The sequence below is a fragment of the Anomalospiza imberbis genome, chromosome 2 (assembly GCF_031753505.1).
Source record: "Anomalospiza imberbis isolate Cuckoo-Finch-1a 21T00152 chromosome 2, ASM3175350v1, whole genome shotgun sequence".
NCBI classification, from domain to species: domain Eukaryota; kingdom Metazoa; phylum Chordata; class Aves; order Passeriformes; family Viduidae; genus Anomalospiza; species Anomalospiza imberbis.
Window position 1 is genome coordinate 15,673,518 of NC_089682.1, and position 27,350 is coordinate 15,700,867.

The 27,350-nt window shown below is 38.2% G+C and overlaps 1 protein-coding gene across 9 annotated transcripts in view; it reads left to right on the forward strand.

Annotated features, from left to right (window-relative positions):
* Positions 1 to 27,350, forward strand: part of SH3KBP1 (SH3 domain containing kinase binding protein 1) — a 211,899-nt gene that overhangs the window by 143,401 nt on the left and 41,148 nt on the right. For all 9 annotated transcript variants that reach the window (XR_010995877.1, XM_068179919.1, XM_068179921.1 and 6 more), the window contains 2 exons: positions 6,548 to 6,623; positions 15,881 to 15,975. Coding sequence is in view for 8 of the 9 variants with exons in the window: in XM_068179919.1 (XP_068036020.1) it covers positions 6,548 to 6,623; positions 15,881 to 15,975 (171 nt within the window). In the remaining variant the exon portion in view is untranslated. The remainder of the gene's footprint in view (positions 1 to 6,547; positions 6,624 to 15,880; positions 15,976 to 27,350) is intronic.

Genomic DNA, 27,350 nt, shown 5'->3' on the forward strand with positions numbered 1-27,350 from the left:
AAAACCTGTGCTTTAATCTGCTGGAATATGGACAAAGTGTGAAAATGTACCCTTTTCTCAGGTTGTCAGATGGAAGAAAATATAGTTTGACTATGTGAAAAGGAACTGTAATATGAAGCTTAAAATACTTTAATTGCTTTGTTGTCTGCATTCTGTGGAACATTTACCAGACATTCCACTAAAACGTTCTCTGAGTTGTGCTACATTTGATGCTGTGGTTAGAGGGACCATTCTTTAGGGAAGCATCATCTGGTATTTAGAGCTGAGCAATGTTCATGTTTCAACTTTTGAATGATGTAAAGGCAAGAACTACTAAAGAAGAGTTTGGACCCTGGGTTTGAGGCAGAGTTGGTTTATTTTTAAGCTCAAGCTGGGTGCCTCTGGAGAGGGACCCTGAACAAAGAAATCCCTGGGCCTTTACACCCTCACAGTCTGTGCACAAGATGTTCACGTGCCCTGCGTGCACCTCTTGGTCCAGTGGTGAATTCTCATCTGGGGTCTTCCAATATCTCCCTGGATTCTTTCTCCATGTCTACGTGGGCAGGCCGTTAACTGCTCTTGTCTTCCAGCTTGGGGCTTCTGGGGTCCCAGCCCTTATCTGAAGGTATCCAGTCTCTGTTTCCTCCCCTGCTGAGCCAAGGGAACTTCACCTGCACCAGGCTTTGAGCAGGGCCCACTCGTGCTGAGCTGTCAGTGGAAATGTGTGCACTTCTGAGTCTCTCTGTATTAGCTGGGAGTGCATTGGGCAGATGTACCTAACTGGTTGGTGTTAAAAAACACAAATAATTGTACATGCATGTGGATAGTCTTTCTAGCAAAGCAAAGCTGTGAAGAAAGTAGTTACAGAGGAAGAAGCTACTGTAGATGGCTGAGGCAATCAAATGTGTAGACAGGTGCTTAGTTCACTTTTCTTCAAGAATTTTTGTTTTCTCTATAAATGTTTCTTAAAATTCCCATTACCCTCTTTGAAATCCCATTTGGTGACCCTTCAGAAAAGTGTTAACTCTGTCCTTTTGGGAAACCTCAGGATAGCAATACTTGATCATGCTGTCACAGAAAGGGCTTTATGTGGAGCTGAATGTTGGTAGCATGGGAAAAAATGAAGTCTTGGACATTTATTTTGTTTCTAACAGAGTGAGAGCATTTTGACATCTGAAAGTCTTTGGGGCTTTTATATTTTGTCTTTTTTTTTGATTTTAAGGTAGAACAGATAGGATGAATAGAGGACTTGATGACATTCCTTAAGCATTTGATGCATATTAGAAAAAAAAGTTAATAGGGCTTCTCCCTCACAACACCAGCATTATACATAGTCAGTGAGAAGATTTATGCTCCTGTTGCTTCAGAGCTAGAAGACTCGAATAACCATTTCTGCTTCTTTGTGAACAAATGTCCTCAGTTACAAAACAGAGTGTAAAGACACATTGAAGGCTACAGCTTTTATACTCTCACTAATAGTGGCCCTGGATTTGCATATAAACCTATATATTAGAAAATTCTCATGCATATAAGCCACATCTAAATATACTTAGGTGAATGTTAAGAGGAAGTATTGTGGTCAGAGAAACATGGCACTTTTTTCCTCTGATCCAGTCATTGAGGTTTTCTGAAATTCTAAAAGTTCAAAAGATACATAACTGCCTTTTCCTCCCTTGTACAAAGCACCAGTGCACATTGTTGTAGTATCACTATTCAAACTGACAAACTATGTTAAGCTTAATGTTTCCAGCTCATACAGCCCCTTTTTGTTGAATTCTTTAATGTCTGATGTATTCCTTAAGAATATCTTCATAGAGTTATATTCCAAGTAACAGTTTCCATGACATTTTATCTAGGATACAGACCTCAATACACTTTTCAAAATCAATAATGATGCTGAGTAATTCCTTTTTTCTTTATTCCTGAGTAAATAAGCTATTGCTTCAAGAAGCCTGTATTGTTAAAGGAGTGTCAAAGGATAAATATGTTACTTTGGTGCAAAGTGTAACATGGACCTATCTGTGCACATATTCAATTTGAATTTTCAGATGAAATGTTCTAGACACACTAGACCTGAATAATGAAAGTAAATATACAAGTCAGTTTTCAGCCACAACAGAAAACCCTGAAGTATAATGCTAAAATATCCTGAAGGAAGAAACTTGGTCACAGGTCTACTTTTCTCCCTCTGCTCAGAGTTCAGTAGTTGTAGGGAACAACCACCATACCTTTAGGTGAGAAAAAAATCACTTGCATACTGTCCATTTCATGTTCTGTTTCTCTTGTGTTGTTCTCTGCTGTTACAGGTATTGCAGTTGAGACAAAATATATAAATGAAAGAAAATGAGGCTGTTCAGATTGTACCATTTACCTGACTTTGTGTGCCACCTCAACCATTTTTGCAATCACTGTTAATTCAGTATCAGAGAAAACTGGTCTGCAGTGATACAGATTTGCAGTGTACCAAAATGCCATCGAGGCCCACAGAACTGGTTATTTAGTGCTGGACTGTCCTTCCATTGGCGTCATTGATCCAAGCATTAACACTGCCGGGTTGCTGCTAAATCTGTCTCGTTCCTCTCAATATCTGAATGCCAAATCATGGTGATTTTTTATGCTTTTATCAGCTGTTTCTGCAGCAAGAGGGCACTTCATCCCTTTTCATCTTTAGGATTCGCTTGTCAGGAGATTAGTGAAATTTGTGTCTCACAGCTAAATAATCTAATTATGCTTGTCTTGCAGAAATAGTGGACTTAAGATTCTGCCTGTTTTGTTGATAATATTCTGTTGTGTTGGGAGTCAGCCTAGGCTTGGAGTCAGAAAACACAAACTGTTTCCACCATGTTTTTCTAGTGTGACAGGACTGAGCAAGTCAGAGTGATATCTACAGAGAAATGTAAGTGGAACAAGGCTCACTGCCACCACCTAGAAAAGGGATTTATGATAATCAGCATGCTGGAGGAGGACAGATGGAAACTGATACAGTAGTCTTTAGGAGTGTCTCTGTACCACTGGGCTAGAAATATGAGGGCACAGATTGATTTGCTGCCCTTCTTGCTGGTGATGAAACCATTCTGCAGCCAAGAATCCAAGATAGCTTTAGAGAGAAAATGCAGAACTTCACTTGTCTTTGTAGCCTGGTATTTAGGCCACTGCTGGGAGATGCCATTATGGGCATTCTGGTTGATGCTTCATTTGACTTTTAATTGCAAACATTATTGACAACATCATAGATTTAGGTAAATGAAGTGAGACAGTTTATGCTGGGAGATGTCAGGGATTGCTGACAGGGTTGAGGATCCTGTTCTTGGACTTGGAATGTCTAAATTCCCAAAAAGTCCTTCAAGTTCTAAGTCTTGTTTTGTGCCAGTGTCCCAAAGGGGTAAGATCTGCTTGCTTCCTGAGCCTGAAAGGTAAGAATTAATCAGGTTAAAGACTAACAGCAAAGCTGGAGTTGGATATCAGTATTGTAGCATAGATCAATGTGTCTAGACGGGCTTGGACCATCTTATGTAAAGGAAGAACAAAGAAGGAGAAAGAATTATGCCGAAATCTTCAGTTCAACATATTGGGTGTTCTTTGCTCCCATTTTTCCTTTTTTTAGAAGTGAAGGTTTTCATAAATTGCACTGGGCCTTTAACTGAAGAAGACAACAAAATATCCTGTAGTAACTGTTTTTGAAAAGTCTATGTCACGCAGATGTGCATTGGATCAGCAAGAAGTCAAGTTGGGCTTCCTTTGTTCTCCTCACCACTAAAAAAAGTGGTAGGTATTTGACCTGTATGGGAGTATGAGTGACATAGAACAGCTGGAGAGAGAGGAGGAAAGTTTCTGGCTTATATGGGAGATGCCACCATCTCCCATTTTTGTTTTCTTGTCAGAAAAATTGGTGGCTCTGATAATAATGCTTGCTCTGGGTCTCCAAATCTTAGCTATACTTGAGTTTGTAGCCTGTTACAGCAGAACCTTCAGATTTACCAGATCACAGAGGATTCAGTATCTCTTAGAGTGAGAAAAGTTTATCTTGGGTATTTCCTTATGAACAAAAAGTACTCTATTAAGTTTCATGTAGGTGTTTTCAGAAAGTGGTGACACATTTTCCATGCAAATGTAGACCAACTGGAAACAAAAATAATAATTTTTAAACCCCACCTCCTTTAGGACCACTTAACAGGACAATTAAAACACCTTGGCAATTCAGGTCCACCTGAAAGCAGATTTACATGAATTAGCAATTTTTGTTCCTTCTTCCTGTCAGTGATGCTTGTTTCATCCCTAGAAATCCCAGAGTGTAGTCCCCTCACAATTAAAGAATACCAGTTCCACTTGTCTTCTCCTCTCCCTGTCCCACAACAAATTCAGGTATCCCTTCTCACTGGAGTGGGTCCTATGCAACCCTCATATAAATTATTTGAATTCTTCCTCCTAGCTCCTAATAAAAGAGCAGCCTTGTTTGGATAGCCTTTTCTGTTCACAAGTTGGTTCCCAATATTGATTTATCACCTGCACAGGCATTTGTCCTGAATGAACAGATGAAATAATGTTTTCAAACATTGCTCTTGCATCTGCTTCTATATATTAGGAAATTACTTTGCATAATGGATTTTTCACTAGGATACATAAATATCTTCCTTTTTGCCCATGATTCTTTTGTTGTGATCTGTAGCTTGTTAAATTTTAGCCTGTTGTGGGTTTATATGGTGTTTGGTTTTGTGGCATAAAATCAATGATTCATGTCTGGTAAAGCAATTACTAAAATATTTCCTTTAATTAATTGGTCTTGCATAATAATTTAATCTTTAAAATAACAAAACCTCCCTTAATTTAAAGGGTTTTCATGTTCCTTTAGTTAGCATGTCTTTATTGCAGTGCAGTGTAGAGTATCTGCTTTTGTCATGTTCCTAAACAATTTCATGTAGTGGAAATGTGAATAAAGGTTTGATCATGACTGAGCATGTACTGTGACATGCAGCTATCTTGAACTGCCATGCTTGCTTCTGAACTAGAAGCTGCCTTCCCAGTCTTGCTTTCATCTTGAAAGCATTCTGTATTTTTATCTATGTAAATGCAAATGCCTGGTAGCTTCAAATTCTTCATTATATCTCTTCTAGTACAATTTTCACTGCTTTGCAGATAGATCTCAGATTTATCATCTTCTTGACTTTAAACTTCTCCAGCACAAGCAGGTCATGAACTTTTCTTAATTTTGTCCTCTCAATTTGCAGATATCTGTCATCTCCTGTTTTTCTGTTACCTCCCTAATCACTGGTTCAACTAAAGCTTCTTATCTTTCATTCCCACCTCAGAAAAGAATCTGGGAAGCTCTCTAGAGTTTTGTTGTTTATTTCCAATTCTTAGCAGTTCACAAACTCTGGATTCTGATTAGAGTTATAAGCTCATCAGAAGGTCAGGTGTTTCTTCTTCCACCTGCAAATTAAGTTGCAACGGGATGCTTTTGGGTATTGCCATTCGTAGTCTGCATTGCTGCCAACGTGGATTTGATGGCTGTCTTGTGCACAGCTCTCAGAACTATCTTTCCTCCCCATGTGCTCTTTTTACCAGCCTGAAATCCCTGTGTGTATTTGAGTCCTTTCCACAGATACATTTTGACACATTATTACATATTATTAACACTGAGCTCTCAGTATTCTTTATACACCTTGGAAATTTTCAGCTACTCAAAGAGCTCTACTCCTATTGCTTCTTATATTGACCAGTGTTTTCTTATGGTCCTTATGGCACTCAGTACTTTCAAGGCTAGATCTCAGCACTCTGGTCTCTAAGCTTTTACTCAGGAGGTCATGAAAGCATGGAGGAGCTTTGTGCTGTTTGTGCAGACCTTGAAGGGAATGGCAGCTAGGACTTTTCAGAAACAATTATGCTAATTTTTTCATCTACACAGTGCTAGGATTTTAAAGATAGAAAACTTTCTTCATAGGGAGACAAGCTGAGAGAGAGGGGGGATAGCATGCATATAATAATAGGAGAAGATACATAAAGATGAATATCACTGATTTTATTCTATTTTATTTTGGTGGGAGCGGATGGTATTTGTTTACGGTTTTCAGCTTACCTGTCTAAGGCAGGTTATTGCTTATTATAGCAGTTCACTGTAAATTAGTTACTTTTGCTAAAAAGATAAAAAAATAATAAAATAAGAAAGAGATGCTGTCGATATAAAAATCACACGCAATCTAGAATGACTGAAATGAATACTCCTTGTATGAATAGAAGTCAGGTGGATTCCTCTCTGCTGCTTCTTTCAGCTTTGCTTTTGGTGTTGAATAACACCTTTCCCTAACTCAGGGAAGTGTAAAGGGGTTATCATTTTAAAGTGTTAGAAACATTAGTAAAAGGAAATTAAAGGATCACATTTTTATTAATTCTTTATAATTTTTAAAAAAAGTTAATCCCCAGTAACAAACATAAGTATAGTTTATAATTTGCCTCTTTTTCTTTACTGTCCCTTTTCTACTCCTATATTTTGTATTTCCATTACTATTTTTTATAATGTCCAACTTTTAACTGAACCTGCACATTTTAAAGAAGAATAATTATTTTTTTTCAGAGTGTTGGGAAGAAATTACCTCCAGCCACAGCAACTCAGGAGCCAACAAAAATAGAAGTGGACAGCAGAACAAAAAGTAGGTTTCATAGGTTTTTCTTTTTTGCACTTTGTGCTATTAAAAGCAAGCTGAATGCTTTTCTTTGGTTTTGATTAAAAGAGTGTCCTGTATGTAAAAAAGCCACAATGCAGATAGATATATTTAGGATAAACTTTGAGTAGGTGGTACCTAGACAAAATACTTTGTTTCACAGAATCCTTTGAATTGTTTTTGCTCTTGTGACCCAACTTCAAGATTTCTGCCACCAAAAATCAAGTTAAATTGTGATCAACTTTCAGCCTTGAGGATACTTTGGAATTAATCAAAGTTGAATAAGATCCAAATTCAGGTTGTAACTTGTAGGTAGGACATAGAAATAATTTTCTCATTGTGAATGCCCTTGCCTCTTTTTAAAAAAATTATTTTAATTATTTTATTTCTTTATGTAGCAGAAATAAAACTGTATGCATGGTATAGTTTGTATAGGAATCAAAGAGAAGGCTCCAGGGAGACCTTCCAGCAGCCTTCCACTACCTCAAGGAGACCTGCAAGAGAGCTGGAGAGTGAATTTTTACAAGGGAATGTAGTGACAGGACAAGGAGAAGTGGCTTTGAACTGAGAGGGCAGGTTTAGATCAGATGTTAGAAATGTCTTACTGTGAGCGTAGTGAGGCACTGGCACAGGTTCCCAGAGAAGCTGTGGTTGCCCCATCCCTGGCAGTGCTCAGGGCCAGGCTGGATGGGGCTCTGAGTCACCTGCTATAGTGAAAGGTGTCCCTGCCCATGGCAGGTGGCATTGGGACTAGGTGATCCTAAAGTTTCTTTCCAATCCAAACTGTTCTCTGGTTCTCTGACCTTCAGTTCTTTTTTGCATCATTTCAGTGCTTAGCAATGGTGAAGTAATGATTAAATCTTTCAGGTATGTCTCTATGCTGGTCTAGGGAGGCATATGTAACTAGCTTACCAAATAACATAAATATATATTCCCCATAATTTGATTTTATTTATGTAGAGTTACAAATAAATGTTACAGATTCTGGTGGAAAAGAGTAAGAGGGAAGAGAACATAGCCATACCTTAGAAAAGAAGCTGAATATAACAGAGTTGATTTTCTTTAAATATTGCACAGTCCTTCTTCCCTGATGTGTTTATCCTTTTAGATAGTTAGCAGGTAACATTTTGTCTCAGAACTGAAACACATACAGACATCTGTAGGAAGGCATCTGGATCAGCAGAGCAGGGTCTGTCTGAGGAAAGCGTGTGGTTACAAACTGGTTTGTACAGGTTTTCAGCTCAGAGTTGCAAAAGCAGCTTAAAAGACCTTTTAGTGAGTTATTGTCCATTAGTCCCACCACAGTCACTGACATCCTCTTATCTTGTACTCCATGCCAGCAGGCTCTAATGGGAAATGCTGCAAGAATTCAGTTGTCCTGAGGAAGTAAAAACTTGAAATGCTGAGAAATGTGTGAACTGTTAATGCAGAAGAGGGCTCCTGAACTTGTTTTGGAATTACCTTTGCCAGCCTGCAGGCTGAGCAGCTCAAGCTGACCTGAGTGCAGGTGCCATCAGAAGGGGTGCTCCAGGGGCTTTCCCACCTGCAGCATTAACCCTTGTGTGGGAAGCCAGGCTGCTCCTTTCCACATCAGCTCATACTTCTGACAGCTGAACCTGCTCACTAAATCCCATCCCAGGGTATGGGAAGTTCAAACTTTCACATTTATAAACTGAGTATAGAGACCTTCTGACCAATGGTTAGAAAACTGTATCTTTTACTGTGATGCATCGAGCTTTGGCTGACAGAGACACTTTTCCATCAACATTTTTGGGCTCTGGATAGTCCTTCTTTCACCTCTTTGTTATTTCCCGTGGACACATCTTTTTGGCCAGAAAAATCTTTCTTCTGTTGCTGTCTTCCTTCAACATCCATTTTGTCAGAGTGGGTGAGAAGGGTGGGCTACTTATTTGCACAGTATCTTGTTGAATTTTAACTAAACTGCATTATTTATTATTTTATCTTTCCTGGAATCTCTGGGGCCTCTGTAGAATTCTTGGCATCTCTGTTCATGCTTGGGAAAGAGAAGCAGGTCTATAGGAAGGTCTGATGTAATGTAATTATATATAATTTTCTTAGCCTCAAATGACATCATTGAAGACACATTTCATTCAGCTGAAATTGTCCTTCACTTAAATTGAAAAACCTTTCAGTGCAAATGAAGCATGCTTCAGTCTGGTTTGGTGTTTAATATAGGCAGAGGAATAATTTCTTCATAATAAAGTTAATGCCTGATAGTCAGAAATAAGGAGTATAATCAGACTTTGGCATAGGACTATAATCTGTCTAGTATTTCTCATTTCTCAAAAATTCAGTTTTTACTTTTTACCACAAACAAGCTTGATAAAGGATTCAGTCCAAGGAAGTTTGCAGTCTCAGAAAAATGCTGAATGTTCCAATTACCGTGTTCAGCACAAAAGTATCATTCCACCTTGGACCTCAAGTACGTTCACTTTGCCTGGGAAGGCAGCGTCCCAGTCTTTCTTGGGGTCTTTAACTGCTGAACAAAACAGACACTGTGCCATTCTCCAAGGAAGCAGCAAGAACCATGGATACATGGTTTAGACTCCTTTGGGATTACTCTTGGAGATGAATGCTGCAAGCAAGACAGAGGTTATATTAGGAGAGGAATAATCCAGTTTTCGATTTTCCTCATTTCTTTACATGACTGATGATGTTATTGCTTAGTGCCAATTGGATAAAAAATGCAGTTGCATTGAGAAAGAGCCACCTGAGAGAGGAAGCAGGTACCAGCAGCATCTTCACTCTCTGCCCATGGGGCTTCATCAAGGAGTGATGGTTGCTGACTTTTCTCACACTTTGATTCCAGTCTGCTTTTTTCTATGACTTTTCTGATGTGTTAGGGCAATGACCAGCAGTGAGGCACTTAATGTGTCATCTGCTCTTGGAAATTACAAGATGGGCTAATCTCTGCAATGGGTTGAGTTGATTGAAGCAAAAGGCAGAGGTGTGTGTTCTCTAAGGTGCATCTCCCAGAAATATGCTATGTAAATCTCCCCAAAAATGGATTTAAGATTTGTGGGATAAACAGATGACTCTTCGGAGCCAAAGACAACTTTTTGCTCAAAGGAAGAGCACAGTGAAGGCACAAATCTTTACAGGGTTTGAGTGATCCCTTGGAAAACATCACTAGTCTTTTACGAATGAGGGAATGCATCTTTGAAGAGAAAAGGGAAGAGCTGTTTGGTTTAGATTTGTGGGTTCCTACATTTAGAGGAGTATTCTGCTCTTGAAGTTTCATCTCTGTCATGTAGATAGGAGGGCACATTAATGCATGAGTGTTTACAATCCTATGTCTGGGGTGAGATATATTGTTTTCTATGAAATAGCTTACTTTTAGTATGAGTGGCTTGTGGTGAATAGGATATGTTGTAGAAAATATGTGTAAATTTTGAAGTAGCTCTGTTGGATTCTAAAATTCAGCAAAACAAAAATATCCACGACATCTGAGAGTAATTGTAGATTACTGAGACTGCACTAATGGAGTATAAATAAGCAGTCAACAAAATAGCAAAGGCAGTAAGTCACAGAGTGCCTTGACCACAGCACTTAATTTGATTATTCCACTCACTATTTAGAATTTGTGTTAAGCATAGGAGTACCAAAATCATAGCAAACAGCTAATCTTTTTGCATGGTGAAAATGCATTAATAGGATCATAGTTACTTCTGTTTCTATTTTTTTTTTAATAAGGTGGTGTTTTGACAGTTTACATCTTATTGAGTTCTGTGAAAATATTTATTAGTGCAATCTACTTATGAGTCTTGAGTGTAGCAATTAATAGTAAAACCAAATTCTGCTGAGTATAATGTTCGGATTTTTTTCATCTGGTTTGTGGTTTTGGTAATAATTATGTAATTTTTCTCTAGATTTTGTATGTTTTACTGCATTTCAGAAACATTTTATCAGTGATAGTCAAAGAGAGGAAATTTAAGCTCAAGGAATACTACCTTAATGCTGCTTGTTTTCTTGCTTAGTATTACTATTTGTGTCCATATTGATTGCTGTATGATTTAGACTTCACTGATGGGGAAATGTTTAAGCCTCAAAAATTAATGATAGAAAGAAGCAACAATAGAAGTAAAAGGAAGAGATTGTGTCATCCTGCCCTAAGAGGAAAAGCAAATTCCAGAGTCACTGTCCCCTTTGAAATTTAAGCTTGAATGAATGTTTGTCTGTGGACTGCCTTCTTGAAGGTCTCAGCTCATCCTAAGAGTGTGGAGAACAAACAGAAGAGTCACGCTTTTGAAGTGAAGCAGGGTTCACTGATACAGTAAATGGAGTTTGCTCAGATCTGGTTGGAACAATATTTAACCAGTCTCTCAAAATACAAACAAATTTACCTTCTATACTACTGCAGGACCCTAAGTCACAGAGCAGGTCTGCAGCTTGACATCAGCTCTTTGCCCTGCAGTTGTAAATACATCTTGAGCCACTGAGTCCTGTCAGTGAAATACTGTCCTTGCAATGGCCTGGGTAATGAAGCAGCCGTGTTCTGTAGGAAGGCTGCCCCTTGCTATTGTTCTCCCTCTTGGGGCAATGATTGTTTGAGGGGTTGAGACTTTATCAAAAAGGCCACATTGCCAACTTGGGGACAAACAGTGTTGCACAAAGATACATGATAACAACCCCCATAAAATATCTCATTCTCTTTAGGTTTATCTATTCACTCAGTTCCTTGAGCAGTGCCCATTGCCCATGGTTGGGAGGAGCTGTGAGTTTGCAGTGACAGAGTAAAGTACTGCTGAACTGATAAAACAGGACTGAAAAGCTCATGAGTATCATCTTTTCTCCTCCCTTAATGTTTCCAAGATATCTGCTGCTGCGGGTTTATTAACAGGTACATTTTTATCAGGTCAGGAGGAGAAAAAGAGGTTTCTGGAAGAACTGTCTGTGATGTATAAACCCAGCTTTGGATGTCAAATGTAAAAATGAAATTTATCATCTACAGCTGAGGGATACTGAGTATTGGTATCTTAGTTTGAAGTTTTAATTTGGCTTAATCTTATTTGCCAGGCATGTAATAGTATATATTGTTTTGACTTTTACTATTTTTCTGTTTTGTTTTTTACTCATTTGGAAAATCCCAAATTTAGCAAATTCCAGTGTGGTCTATACAATGCTGTGTCTGAAATTAGTTTTTACTTTTAACTTTTCTTCCTTCCTATCTAAACATGACTTGACATTAAGTGCTTCTACATTGTCCTGTGGTATTGTGCCCTACTGAGTAAGGACAATTTTAGTCCTGATATGACATGGCCTATTAGATTTTTCTCTGCTTTTATTAATCTGATTTTAAAGGTTCATATAATAATATGAAGTTCTGCTGGCTTTGTTTTGAGTTCTGTTGGCTTTATTTTTGCTTGCTTAAATCATGTTGGTTTACCTATCCCTTAGGTGAAGTTTGAAAGCTGACTTTGTCCACTTGCTTACACTGCTCCCAACCTATCTGTGATGTTGAGACTTCTGTTGCTGATCCAGTGGGTTCAGTGATTTACTGTAGATCTGTCTGAATTGTACTCAAGAAGTCCAGACATCCACTGTACATAAACCATATTCTTTTTCTGTGGCTGTTCCTTCAATCTAAGTTCCTGTGCCAGCATTCAGAGCACGGGGGGGCCATGAGCCTCCCCCAGCTCCCTCTTGTGCCTCTCAAAAGTTTGTCTCCTGGCTCTTTATGAACCCCATCATTGTTTGGTTTATTTTTTTATATTTTTCTATAGTTTAATTCCTTGGTTTGCTGTTATTTGGATTTTTTTTTTTAAGAAAAGAGATGGTTTAGAATTTGGTGAGGAAGAATGGACAGGTCATGGGACAACAGAGTTCTTGACATCAAAACTAGAAGGACAAGATGTGTATCTATCTGCTAGAGAGAACTTATTCCTGATCAACAACTGATATTTCAGATGCTGAAACCACAGCACTCTCTCCACTCTTGTCTGTCAGGGTCTTCATCCTGAAAGACAATTCAAATACCCAGTCTTCAAACAGCAAGCCTGAGGGAGGCTTATCTGTTACAGGACTCAGGACACCCAAGCCCTTTGCTATCTAAAGCATTTTTTAACCTGAAACATGTGGGATTCATCCATGCCTTGAGCAGAAGCTGCACTGCAGGCATCCTGTCAGAGCGATGCTGTGGTGGCTGTTTGCAGTTTTTTAGCTGTACTTTGTGCTTGGCTTTCCACTTAATCTTCAGCTGATGCTGTTATTGAATGGAGGATCAATGGAGGCATCTGAGAACGGATGTTCTAGAATCATCCTTCTTGGGCTCAGGTGTTGTTTACCTCTGAGAATCCAGCCAGTTCTGTATCCCAAAAAAGAAATGCTAAGCCTGTTCCCAGTAACTAGAGACTTGCCTGAGTGTGCAGCACTCAGCTTCTTTAGTGCAGTATTACATCTACATCAACTCTGGGCTAATTCATTGAATCTATTATTTAGCACAGCTGCTTTTCAGTGTGTGGATATACTCAGAATAGCAAAAAACCCCACGATGATAATTTAAGGTAGCATGCCACTGAAGTGTAAAATGTGTTGAATCTCATATTTATCTACATGCTGCTTTGCATCCACCTAAGTTTGTGTGTGTCAGCTTTCTACCAGCTTTTACAGAAAATGTTGCTACATTGTCTCAAAGACAAGGCAGTGAGCAGGTGGAGCATCCTAGCCAAGTCCACAAGGAGACATCCCAACCATCCCAACCCTTCCTCAGAATTCAGTAAAGCTGCAGTCAGACACCCCATTCATCCTCTGAATGTGAGTTGTGACCTGGTGGTTTTCACATGCCCAGTGGTTTGGAAAAGTCACCAAATGTTTATTTCATAGTGTTCTCTGCTTTCAGAACAGGGAAAATGATTTTTTCCCCTTGCTAATTTCTCTTCCCTGAAAACTTTTGTTCGTTGTCTTCATCTGAATTTTGTTTCTTCAGAGGCACCAGAGGAGGTGTGGTGAGTTGACCCCACCCAGCAGCTATGCTCCACCCAGCCACTTGCTTCCCATAAGGAAGAAATCAGAGCAAGCAAAAGCAAGAAAATCAATGAATAAAGACAGTTTGATAAATAAATGAAAGAGAAATTAGAAGAGGCAACACAAAGGCAGCCACCATTCAGCAGATCAATTCATTCACCACCTACAGTGGATCAATGTCCAGCCAGTCTCCAAGGAATGGAAACACCCCCAAAGCCCACCCATTTTTATTGCTGAGCAGGAGGCCATATGGCACAGAATATCCCTTTATTCATCTTGGGTCAGCTGCTGTGTCCCCTCCAGCTTCTTGCTCACCCTGGCCTACTTGGGGAATAGAAAAAGGGAAAAAAAGAAAGCTGTGTAGGTGTGCTGGGCAACAGCAAAACACCAGTGTGTTACCAGTGCAATTTTAGTCACAAATCAAAAATACAGCACCATGTGGGCTGCTGTGAAGAAAATTAACTCCATCTCAGCCAGACCTAATGCAGGGCATGGCTAGAAAACCAACTGTAATGGTCATGGGTAAATTCAAACATTTGTGTTCAGAATAAGAAATCTGTGAAGCCTAAGAAGTTCTTGTTTGCTTGAATCAATGACACATAAAATTCATGCTGTTTGTGAGTGACAGTGTGTGAACTGAAGAGCTTTCCTGTTCCCTACTACTACTATTTAATTTCTCAGGCTCATGGTGCTTACAGAGAGCAAATTTTCAGATGCACATTTCTGGGCTGCTTCTTTACAGTTGATGTTCCTCTCACTAAACTTCAGAAGTTTGGAGGGAGCATATGTGTCAGAGCCCTAAGTTTAGGTTATAATCATGAGTTTGGTATCTGGATTTTTCAGGGGGTGGTCCCACTAGACATCTGTCACTGCTGTCCAGGGAGTTCAAATCATGGTTAGCTAATCAAATGTTAGGTGTCTGCTCCTGGAGTCAGGAGTGGCTCTCAAGGCTTCGCTCATTTTAGTGACTTGATCTTCATTGACTTTAGTGCACTGACCAGGTTGGTTTCTAACATCAGATACCTGAATCTAAATTTAGACACAAGGTCAAAGCTTGGGGGCTGACATCAGTAGTTTGCATCTGGAGCTGTTTGAGATACCCCCAGGGTATTTTGTTTTGAATTGTCTTCAGCTGTCAGGCCAGAGGGACCTGGCAATTCCATAGGTTCAGCCATACTATGCATGTGTCTTACATGCCCACAAGTGTCTGAAAAGGCACTTAGTGTCTGGGCAGCTGAACTGACCCTCTGGAGGAGCCTCCGATACCCTCAAGTGTGATAATGCAGGTTCTCTTTATAGTAAGTATAAAAGAATAAGTCCTGTTATTTCAAATTAATTTGTATTTCTGTGGCCTGCCAGTACTTCTCTGCATTGAATATGGAGGTTGACTAGACATAGAGGTCATCAAAACTGAGACATTTAAAGTGAGGTGAACATTTCTACAAAATCACATGCCCTTCTACAAACAGTAGAGTAGTTTACTTAGTCCTTTTAGACCTGCTGTCTTAGAGTATCACATAGTTTTATGCATAGTTTAACAGCTGTAAAACATATTCCCTTTTTATTTGTAAGGCACATTGACATGCTCATCTGTTGCACAGCAACATGTAACTGCTTTTCATGACAACTGCTTTTTATGATTTCTGAGTAGGAGTGCTGGCTTCTGTATTTTCCAGATGAAAGTTGAAATGATGCCCTTATTTATAGACAGTAAAGGAAAAAGGGTCAAGGAAACTTGAGTAATTCTCAAAACTCTTACATTGAGTGTACAGGTGGTTTAGTTTTTAATGCATTAATGTTTATTAATGTGTTATTTATTGTTGTACCATCTTTATAGATTCATATATATCTGCTTTCTTGCACACAAGGGGATAGATAAGCTATGTTGACCTACGGCGTCCTTTATGCTTCCAGTTTATGCAGTCTGGTGGGAGGCCATACCAGTGGAACTATGATAAAGGCTTACTCTTAAGGGAAAGAGTTTGTGGCAAGTTGCTGTCTGGAGCAATTTCATTTGAGAAATTGGTTCTACGGGCTACAGAGCTGACTCCCTGGATGACGTGTGTGGGAATGCTTATCAGCATGCAGTTCTTTAAATATTTCATGTTGTTTATGAAGGTGTAAAATACAAAGAGAAAGATGGCAAGGAAATAAGGCAGCACAAAGAGACACTAATGGAATTTTTTATGAAGATTATTCACCCTTGAATAAGCAGTTGTTATAAAGTGGTAATTTATCACAATGAATGTTCTTTCTTTCAGACAAGGAGTATTGCAAAGTGATATTTCCGTATGAAGCACAGAACGATGATGAACTCACAATCCGGGAAGGTGATGTTGTCACACTTATCAGTAAGGTAAAAGCAATATTATTCTCCTATAAGCAGTGATACAGTTTTTCAAATTGGCATAATTTAATTGCCATAAAATTAGTATTTGTGCCTATAGTGTTGTTGCTAAACCAATGCTAGTTTGAAAATGAAACATTCGGAGCCCTATATCTCCCTTCCTCTTGTGCTTTAGAGCCTTACCCTGATAACGAATGTTATGCAAAGAACAGCCAATGTGTACTCAAATTTATACAATTAATTTTAATTTGAATGTGCTGGCAGATCAACATAAATTGTAAATTGATCCCTGTAACAAACATAATGGCTTGGAGAATAAACTGGAAGATTCAGAAAAGCAGCAGCTTTGAATATCTCCCTTTGGTGAATGAGTTCTTCTTCTTGTAGGAATTGTGAATTAGATTTTTGTGTTAGATTGAAGTAATATGCCTAAATTAACTTACTGAACTAAACATTTAAAATTTAGCCACTCTTAATATTCTGGTAAAGCAGAGAAAGATGACAGAACAGAAGAGGAATAGTTTTACATCTGTGTTTTTTTCTAAAATTATGTGAAATTATTCAAGATTAGAAATGAGAAAAACAGTGCCAGGATTTATACTAAATCTTTAAAAGCCATAGAGTGAGATGGTGAGTAAACTGTTGGTTTTCCTTTGGAAGAGCTGTGCACCATGTTACAAAGAACAGATTACAGTTTAGATGCACTTAATTTCCTGCTCCTTTTTAAAGACTTTACAATTTGTTTAAAAGTTTTTGATTGCTGGACATACATATTTGTGGGGGAAAAAATCTATAAGCTAGAGAAAGCTGCGGATTTTCCATGAGGAAGATGAATCATAACAATGTACACAATACTGCTACTTTTGCTTGTGCTTATATGAAAGTAAAATAATTAATTCTCTAATTGATGTGTCATAAGAAATTGTTACTTCACTGAACAATTTGGCACTGGGTGAAAAAAAAAAAACCCAAATCTTGGGAAGTCCATCTGGGGCTGTGTTTGCCACATACGAAGCTATTTTCAATCCTAGAGGACATCTTCTTTGTCCTGAACAATTTGCATGTAACCAAAGAAAAGTAATCACACATTTGGTAGGAAGAGAAACTGCAAATGTAAAAATAAATTGTGTACATTAAATCCTTTACTGACTTGCTCTCATTGAATTTTGTTTAGCTTGTTTGTAGAGCTGTGTAGCTTTACCTGATTTAGAATGTTCTCATGTGAGTATTTAACAGTGTTTCTGATCATGAAAATGGCTTTTAAGATGTTGTCCTGTCCATTTTATGCCTTATTGACCAGAATGATTTAACTCCCCAAGATGGCTGGTCTCTGGGTGGAGCTGTGTTCATCAGCAAGCATAGACAAAAAGACAATTACATTACTGAGGTTTCTGTGTGAGATTCCATTAGCTTGCTTTTCTGCATTTTCTTCTTCCCTCTGCCTCTGCCTTCACAGTGGAAGGATATTTGTCTTTTATAATAACTAAGCTGATGATTTGACCACATTGATCAGTTTTCCAAACCACGCAGAGAGAATGGTTTGGAATAGTAAATACTCTATTCTTTAGCCCTGTCCTTCTACTCTCTAGTGATATCAAGCCATTGCAGACATTTTAATTAATTTTCTTCTTTTTTTCTGTGTCATGTCACGTCTATGAGCACTTGCATAAACCCACATCTCTAGAGAGTGGGGGATCTCAGTGCTCACAATCCTGGAGTTTCTCTAGGGATGCCTTTTTATGCACTGTCGGAACTGATCTGAGCCACTGAAGAAATGGTGCTTAACAAGGGTTAAGGACTTTGCAGATCCTTTTGTCCTTTGCATACCTCATCAGTAAGGCTTGTTGGGTTTCTTAATCTGTTTTTAATACAGTTAAAAAAATAAAATTCAGGCTATGTGGAGTCAGGGTCTTTGCTGTAGAGTTCTGAAAACAGTGAGATCTCCTTTATGCTCTACCACATAATACAGTAACTTTATTTTATTCCAGAATTCTGAAGCAGATGTCTGTTGTCATTTTTCTTTTGTCAGCAATAACAAGTCAGCCTCACTTTTCTGCCCACCAATGGCTTGTGCTAGAGAGTTACCTGAAGTTCCTATCACCACACTTACATGACCAGTTAGTGAGCCATGCTGACTAAGAGGCATCAAAGAGAAACATATGGAATCCTTCAGAAATTATTATCTTGGCTTTGCTTTGCTATCAGATTACAGAGTTTCTTTTAATTTATTTGTAATGAATTGTTTTGCAATATTTGCTTTCTATGCTGGAAAGCATTAGGCAACATTTATTCTTCCCAATTATCTAGACTCAAGGAGAGAAGACTGGTACTTCTAAGGAAACAGATGGGTGTCACTGTACTTCCTACAACCACAGCTGCATTACCATAAAAAATGTATTCTGTTGAAATCACTAAAACCAAAAATTGATATAGATTCCCAGCATAAAATGTCTGTCACTAGACTAGTCTGTTTTTCCACAATTAGATCCATAGGAGTGTTGAAGACTCATAATTTTAACTCATGCTGAAATTGCTTTTATTTGAAAACAACAGCATTGGTGAGAATGTGTGGTAGTGGCTGAAGTAATAAGTGACAGAAGAATGGGAGAGAAATCTTATGAAACAATCTTAAAAGCATGAAGGTGAGATAGCACTTGATAGATGCTAAAACAAAAGGGGGTGGATCAAATGAGCTAAATGGGAAGAATAAAAATACAATAATAATAATAATAAATAATAAATATAAATAAATAATAAGTAATAAAAGGAATAATGCACATAATAAATGATAATAAATAATAAAAGAATATAATACAAGAGCCTGGGTACAGGTGCACACACGTGTGACAGTGGGCATGTGAGGAAGCTGTAAGTCTAATGTTCATCTTAAAATGCTAAGACCTAATTTTGTAGAACGGTGTAGAATCAGTAAATGCAGAATTCAATATCACCATTTTAACAGTATCCACAGATAAAATGGATAAGAATATAGTAGATTTCTCTCTTTTATTCAGTTGAATTAGTTATATAAGTCCCTTTGTCAAGATCATAAAATCAAGATCATAAAATATCTCTCTAATATAAAGAGCAAACTCTGTTTCAAGTTCTCACTGTTTTGATGGATGTTGAGATCTTGAATCACAAGCTGGTCAGAACTTCCCAATAGGTCTCTGTGATAAGAGAATTTGAATATCTGAAGTTTCTTTGAAATAGCTAAAGAATACTTTGAACAGATTTGCCGAATCACAAGTGACCTCCTTAATCAGATGGAGAACTTGCTGGAAAGGTTTATTTAAGTGCTGGAAAAAGTCAGTAGAGGCTGATCACTTGCAGGTCAGAATGGTATGTATTTGGGGAGATATAGAGTAAAGGATGGCATTATGCAAAACTGATAACCAAAAATAATTGCCAATTGTTGGGAAAATACACACTATGAGATAGAGTCCAAACATATATTAGTTAAAATATACCTAAAAGACTGAAGAAAAGCAGAAACTTCACATACAATCTATTCCAAAAATTTCTGGGAAAGGTTTTTCTTTCCTTCGTTTCCTCAGTGAAGCAAATACCTTTATAAATACCTAGAAAATGTTTTATTTATTAATAAGTGGAAATAAAAGTGGGAAAATGGTAGTGCTTTAATTCTTTCATGCGAATAATGTAAAACCCTGAAAATATTGGTCAGAATTGTAACAGAAGGTAAAAACTTCATCTTCAAGGCAATAAACTAATAGACCTGGTACCTTTGCTGCACAAAAAAGGAGTCTAAGAAAAATGCACCTTAAAAAGAAAGAGAATAAAAAGCAAAATAAGAGTAATTTTACTTGTACAGTTAAGGAGATGATTGTGCATTTTGATGGTTAGATATGTTCATAAGGTTAAAATTATGAATGGTGAGAGGCCATGAGATTGACACTGTAGATTATTTTGGTATTGTCAAACATTTGTGTTCCTTAGGTATTTTTTTTAGTGTCTTCAGAATACTCCTGACAGCAGTTGGGTATGGGCAAGAACACCGGTAATCACTGCACCCTGCAGCTGAGGGAGAGTGGCAAACACGTCTTTTATCATGCTCAAATATTCATTTTGAAGATTGCATTTGTAATAAATACAGTTTCTTCTAAGCAGCAGAAGATTCATGTGACATTTTCAACTGTCATCATGAAAATTTTACAGGACTTTTTATTCCAGCCCTCTTAGACATAGCTATTGTAAGCTACTTTTCTACAAATGTATTAATAGCTTTGATAAATTGTGACAAAGGGCATAGGATTCTGAAGACTTCACTGGCACACAGAAAATTACCTGTGTGAGGAATCAATAGAAACAGCTACATAATTTCAAAGCAAATACATCAAGCACACATTGGCAGCTGTGCACTCATTCAAAAGCAGTTTTATTGCAAGGATGTAAAGAAGACTTCATTGCAGTGCATTAATCTACCTGAGCTCTAGACAGTAAAGACTACTTCGTTTCCAGGAGTGAAAATGGTATGGATAAATAAAATTAACTGCTTCAAAAATAATTGCAAGTTGAAAAGCTGGCAGCAATGGAAAGATGTCCTCATCTGAACCCTTATTATTGTGGACAGCCCTGATATCAGTGGCAATTCGGCTAATTCTGAATTTATAAGGTGATTTTGCTGATGCTATTCAGTACTGGTAAAGTTACTGCATTGGTATCATGAAAGACACAACAGGATAATTACTAGTGAAAAATTTACATGACTATTTATCTGGTCTAGATGTTTAATGAGATATTTAATGGCACTCCAATTTGTAGAACTTAATTCTGTGCTGGGGGGCAAAAAGCCACAAGCCTTGTTTGAAAAATGAACATAATGGCAACCACTTTTTACAAAGCTCGTATTTGCTTTTGGTGTTATTGTTAATAATTTATTGTGAGATTTGCAAGTTTTGTGCAAATCATTCAAAATGCATCATTCAAAATGATGTGCATTTAGCAACTTCCTGCCCTGAAGCATATGCAGTCAAGTGATAAGACAGAGAAGTAAGCACAGGTGAGTAGAGAGTATAAGCAAACAGTTCAATGAGATTCAGTCTTGGTAGTCTCTTTCATCATGTCCTTTTCTCACTGCTGCAGTGGTGCTCTGTGTGTTTGTCCCTGTAAGAGCATGGAATCTGGCCTTATGCAGAGCCGTTAATACTGCCCAATCCTTAGGGTAGCCATGAGTCAGTGAATTTAACCCTGACTGAATTTACAGGCAGTTACTGGAGCGTGGCCCTTTTGCCAAAACAATTCTACTGCTTTTCTCTCTCACAACATCTTTAAATGCTCATCCTGGTGCAGGAGGTAATTGTCCAGAGCACTTTCTTTAGCTGAGCGATTGGCAAGGCAAACTCATCTGGGCAGGGTTGTGAAGGAAAACAGCTGCTCTGACGGATGCAGGAGGCTCCTAAAGGGATGAAATTAGTAAGTGCTATGTTAAAGGATCTTGCCAGTGAGTTGAGGCCATGAACAGGGGAAGGAGAAAGACACAGACAGTATGATAGAGACAGACACTTGCTGATACTCAATCGAACATTTTGCTGGGCTGGGGAGTCACTAGGGTTGCCAGAAATTGTTTCTGTGGGGTTTTATTCATTGCTGAATTTTTCTGTAAACCTTTAATTACAAACAGCACACACATATTTCACAAACCTTGGCTTTGAAGTATGTGAAGGAATTAAAAACTCTTTAAGTTCTTCTTTAAATATGAGCTAATAGGTAGGTATCACTAATTCTTCCTTATTAAGATGAAGTGTTCACTATTTTCGTCTCTATGGGTAAAAACAAACCAACAGAGTGATAATATCTGAGGTCATTAAAATACACCTAATTGGCAAGGAGATAGAATTTTTCCAAGCAGAATTATTGTAGCTTAAGACTGTCTCTTTCAAAATAAAGTTTAAGATTGTCTTTCTTCCTATGAAAGAAAGGAAAAAATTAGTCTCATTTCATGATAGACAGGTAATTTTGTTTTTCCTTGACTGACAATTAAAATCAAGCTTTTAGCTCATTTTTGGAAAATAGTTTTCTAATATAACCATGCAAAAAATTTATGTTATGTAGTTAAAGTATGATCTGGTTTAATAAAATAAAAAATGGCTTTCTGTCAGAGTAACACAATGGACTTTTGTTGACACTGAATATTTGGTCATGCAGATGCCCCTTTTTGGGGTTTTAATACAAGATATTTTGCACATTTGTAACTTCTGCAGCAATCTTGCATACAGAAACTGAAAGGAAAACAGTAAGTAAGCATTTAATAATGCACAGCTTTAAAAAAGCTTTTATGATGGCTTTAAGAAAGCTTTTATGATGTTTTGTGTTTATAGAGAAGCATGTAAGCAATAAAGGCACTTACTTCTTGCCTCTGGAAATGAATAGGTATTTCCCTCAGAAAGAACAATACCATAAAGGCTTCTGAGATATCCATGAATTATTCATCATTGGCCAGGCCTAATAGCCGTGCCTAATCTGCTTTCTGTGTTCCTTGTCCCCTACCCTTCACTACTTCCCTTGGCACCAGTTTTTCCCCCAGGACATTCTGCCTCCTCCTCTGATTGGGAAACCTGCCTGTATCACACTGCAGATTCCATACAAGAAATTATTTTTCACACTGTGCATGCTGAGGGTGCAGTTTTATGTGATGGATGGTAGGTGGCTGCTAAAAGGGATGGCTCTCCTGCCCTTTCACCTTGCACCTGGCAACCACAGGACACACAGGGGTGTGTGAGCAGGCACAGGTGATGGAGGAGTGGGACTGTCCCAGCAGCTTGCTGAGAGCTTGGTGTAGCAGTAGGGTCACTTTTCCCTGACCTGAAACTTTCCTCTGTAGGTTTTGACTAATAGGAAGCAGAAGGTTTGGATCCTTTCTGGGTTTCAAGCCATGAGGGATGGCAGCTGGGGTAGGTCCTGCAAAAGGAGCCCTGTTTGACATACCTCCAATGTGTGCAGCTAGTGCCTGGGGTAAAACCCGTGTCACTGCACAGAAGCATCAGTGCTTCCTCAAATGAGTGATATAAAGCTTGTGGGCACACTGATGATCAAGTAAATAAATGTTCATTTTCTGAAATTATGTTATATACTCAGTAAATCATGGTAAATGGACTCTGAGTACAGTCTATTGCTTGAACCTTGTCCTTGGCCAAGAATTTTAAATGTTTATAAATAATTTTGTTACACTTAGTCGTATCTTGCAGCATGTCTTGGCTGCTGTGATTAGCAGTGGGGCTTTAAGGTCTCTGTAGAGACAAAGCCTAACAATGTTTATTTGGGAACCAGGTGCAGCTTACTTTTCATTAGTATCTTTAGAAATATTACTGAAACACAAATGTTTGAGCTAAGCACTTAAATAAGCTTTTAAGCCTGTGATTAGTCCAGGGAGAGTGGAACAGCCAGCACTCAAATGCTGATCTCATTAGTGTATTTATAATATTATTTTTTTAAAGTACACACTGAAGTTGTCTTTTCCTGGTTTGGTTACCACCAATTGTGATGCTACAACAGTGACTTCAAAAGACGGGGCTTCTTTTCTTCATGGGAAGTCTCAGATTTGAATTTTGACAAACACAGGTTCATGCCAAGCTATGTAGGTGAAGTGGCAGGATCCCTCATACATGCAATGCTTCAAGATTTGCATAACTTGAAAGGCGTTTTGTTTGTAAGTATGTTTAACACAGCCAAGCTAAACTAAAAGGGTGGCATATTTTGAGATAAAAAGGGAAAGAATCATTTTTTCTACTTAGAAAAGATAATGCTGAAGTGCTGAGGTGTCTGGAAAACTGTGATTATTGCTCACAGTGTGGGCTTTACATTCACTGCTTAGCTACATCCTTTCTTTTATTCTGAATGTTGGGTTCACCTGCTGGTTTGATGGTATTGTCTGAAGTCCAGCCTTTTCAGGGCAGAGAAAGCTATTTCAATGGGAAGTAAAAATTCACATATAATGCCAAGTAACTAGTAATTGTAATTAGGACCCTGGTCCTAAAAAGTCTTCAATCTAAGTAGTAATAGTGTTAAATAATCTTTCAAATGTTTTGTTCTAGGTTTTTATAATCTTTCTAAATACAGAAAATGTAATTACATAAATATTTTATCTTGGCTCATGAGAGGCATAAATTATGTGTGTTACTAGCACCACCTTTCATGTTTGTGTTGGCTAATTTAGTTTTAATTTGAGTATTGGAGTGTTAGAGTTTTATGATGTGGAACATATTTATTTTTCCACAATAATTCTGCTGACTGAACACTGCAAATGAAGTGAATCCTCAGAAGAGATGGTTTTGTTCAATAAGCAACTTAATTCTTCCTGTTTGTACAAATATTTCATCAAAGCTTTTTAGCCTCATTACTGATTAAACTATTTAGTCACAGAATGTAAAGTCAAAAGATTAGACCTAGCCTGAAAAATATTTAACAGAAAAAATATAACTGCTCTGTTAATTTCTCTGCTCTAATATCCTGGGTATTGCAGGTCATTCATTATTTTCAGCAAGTTTCTTTTTTGCAGTGTTCAATAACCTGAGCCAATTTTTGACCACACTTTGTCTTCTGTAGAGGTGTCTTCTTGTTGTGCCTTCCAGTAAAAACCACAGCCTGGAAGGAGCAGTGTAACCAGAGCAGAAATAATGTCTAATTTCTGACTATGTCTCTTGTTTCCCTTCCATAGAGGGTTGACATGAGTATTTCTTAGAAGAGCCTTGGAGCTTGCAGATAAATAAAAAATTTCCTGTTTGACTCCTTAAACTTTGAGAGATGAAGCTGGCATTATCAGATGTAAGGTTCTGTATGGCTTGGGCATGAGAGCTGACAGGAGCTGGGAAGGATCCAAGCAGAATTTGGGGCTTTTGGGATAGGTTATTGAGCAGGATAGACCTCTGGGTTAGTGACCAAACAGAGGTTAGAGGCCAGACTCGGAGGTTTCCTTTAATGCTTTTATTAAAATCATGTTTCTGCCAAGGAGTACTTGATTACTAACCAGATGCTCTAAATCATGGCCATTTTCGTAACAGAATTTAACAAATTTTGCACTTTTTTTACTGTATGGTCTCAATCCCAGTACCTGACCTTATAGTACGTAACAAATCTTGATCATTTGGAGAAGTACTAGGTAGCAAAATGTGAGTGTAATGTAAGCCTCTGGAGAGATGCTTTCCTTCATTCATAGATAGTTTATCAAGTTTAATGAGAATTGATGAAGATTCCAAAATCAATTATTTTCTAACTCTTAAGATAAACTTGGATTTTGAGAATGATCTCTCTTGTTTTCAGCACCATGACACGGAATGTAGCAAGAATTTCTAAAGAAACATATTTTAATATTATTAAAATGCTTTTTCACCCTGATTTAACATGACTTGGTTGTTTCCCTCAAAAGCCAAGTTGCATTAATGAAGATCTGATGTGTTTTTAATGATGGTTTGAAAATCACAGAGCCTTTCCAGTGGCCTTCTCTGGTGTTTGTGAGAGTTGGGACCTCTTGGCCCCAGCACTGCAGTCAAGCCTGGAGGCCCCACAGGTGCCCTGTGAAGGTGGGCTGAATGGCAGAGGGCTTATCCTCCAGATTTGTCTTTCTGTGAGGCCTTTAATCCTCAAATTCAGAAGCCTTTATATGTTGCATGTATCTCTGTGTATGGTTGATGTCTTGAAAAGCTCAATAGACACATTTTGTTTGCCTTAAAGGTGGTTTGTTTTTCTTTAAATGATGATGTTGGCTAGCTGTTGTCAAAAGAATTCTGGAGAGATGCTTATAATGGGGTTAGCAATAATTTAATGGGGGGCTGCCAGCACGGCAGAGCTGACACATGAAACCTCCCGGTGCAAGCATAAGAGGGATTCATGGCTTTCTGAATGATGCTCTTTTTCCAGTTCAGCATTCTTCTTGATGAGAACCAACTTTAGAAGGGCAGAAGGAAAGCAGAGATTTAATGAATGCAAATGCCAACTGCTGGGATTTTTAATTAGTATTAGTATTGTTATTATTATTTTGTAAGGAACTCTGTCTTCTAGTGGAGATTTCCAGAAAAATAATACTTTCTTAAACCCGGCACCATTATGGTGTATCTCAGTACAGATACTACAGTGTAAGCTTCGTGTGTACTTTTCTGGGGGCCTGCTTTTTCTTGTTCTTAGTGTTGCTTTCTATCTTAGCTGTGATGATGAAATCTCTGTGATGGAATGGTTCTGTTTCAAAATCTTTTAATCAAAGAGCTGAAAAATCGAGCAGTTGTGGGTTGATGTCTAAACTATAGCTTCATATTTTAGCAGTATTGCAAAGTACCATCATGTTCAGAGGACCAGACTATGCAGCAATCAGTTCCCTCAGAAAAACAGAAGTCCCATTTACAGATTAGAATATTGGCTTTTTTCAGATGTATTTCTTCAAGAGTTTACACAGCTGCAGTTCAAGTCATAGATAGAAGATAAAATAATTACATAGCTTATTACTCATTTTGTGACCTTCTGAAATACAAAAATCTCTCATTTACTTACACTGACAAAAGCCTTCCTCTTCACTAGGGGCAGCTTGGAAGGTAGGTTAAGGAGTGGAGGGATGAACTTGGGCCAGGGCATTCCCTGAAATTGTCCCAAAGGTAGCAAGAGAGGAGGGGAGTGTGTGCTGCCTTGAAGGCCTGGCTGCTTTGGAGGAAAAGGCAGGAAACATCTTTGCCCGTGAAGTTAAGTGGAAAGCACGGCTGCAGCAGTGGGTGCCTGCTTCCTCTCAGGCTTCCTTGTGTTTTGGTAAAGCTGCAGAAATTGCTCAGCTGTTGGTAGATTCCCAGTGTCAGATGGCTCTTAGTGCTGGAGATAGCAATCTTGATGCACTTGCAGCTGGCTGCAGTGATGATAGAGATACAAGTCCAATGGGCTTCTGAACACATTATAATGTATACATAGAGCCAAGTAGCTACAGGGTTTTATTTAAGTGATTAAGAACAGTCTCATAGCATACAATAACTCTCCTGTAAGTGGCTTCAAGAAAAAAAGGAGTAAAAGAAAAAGAGTAGAATAATGCATAGTACTTGGAAGAAAACATACACTGGAGCATGTCTGACATTTAAATTATAGTAATTTTGCATGCTTTATTGATTCCTGGTAAAATAATGAAAAAAATCCAAATAGAGTTTTATTATAAATATGTTCCCAACCAGAGGTGCTGCTTTGCCTTTTCAGCAAAAAATGTTGGTTTCCTTCATGTTTCTTTTATCTGGCTCAGGCCTAGAGTGCAAACAGCAGTGTGGGCTAGAAATAAGCCCATCTCTAATAACCAAGTCTGGTTTTTTAAGAGAGAGAACTTTATATGAAATAAAAACTCCTCTGTCTTTGGGGTCTCTCTATGGAACTCCTGCCTCCTTGGAGCAGAGGGAAAGGCTGTGAAG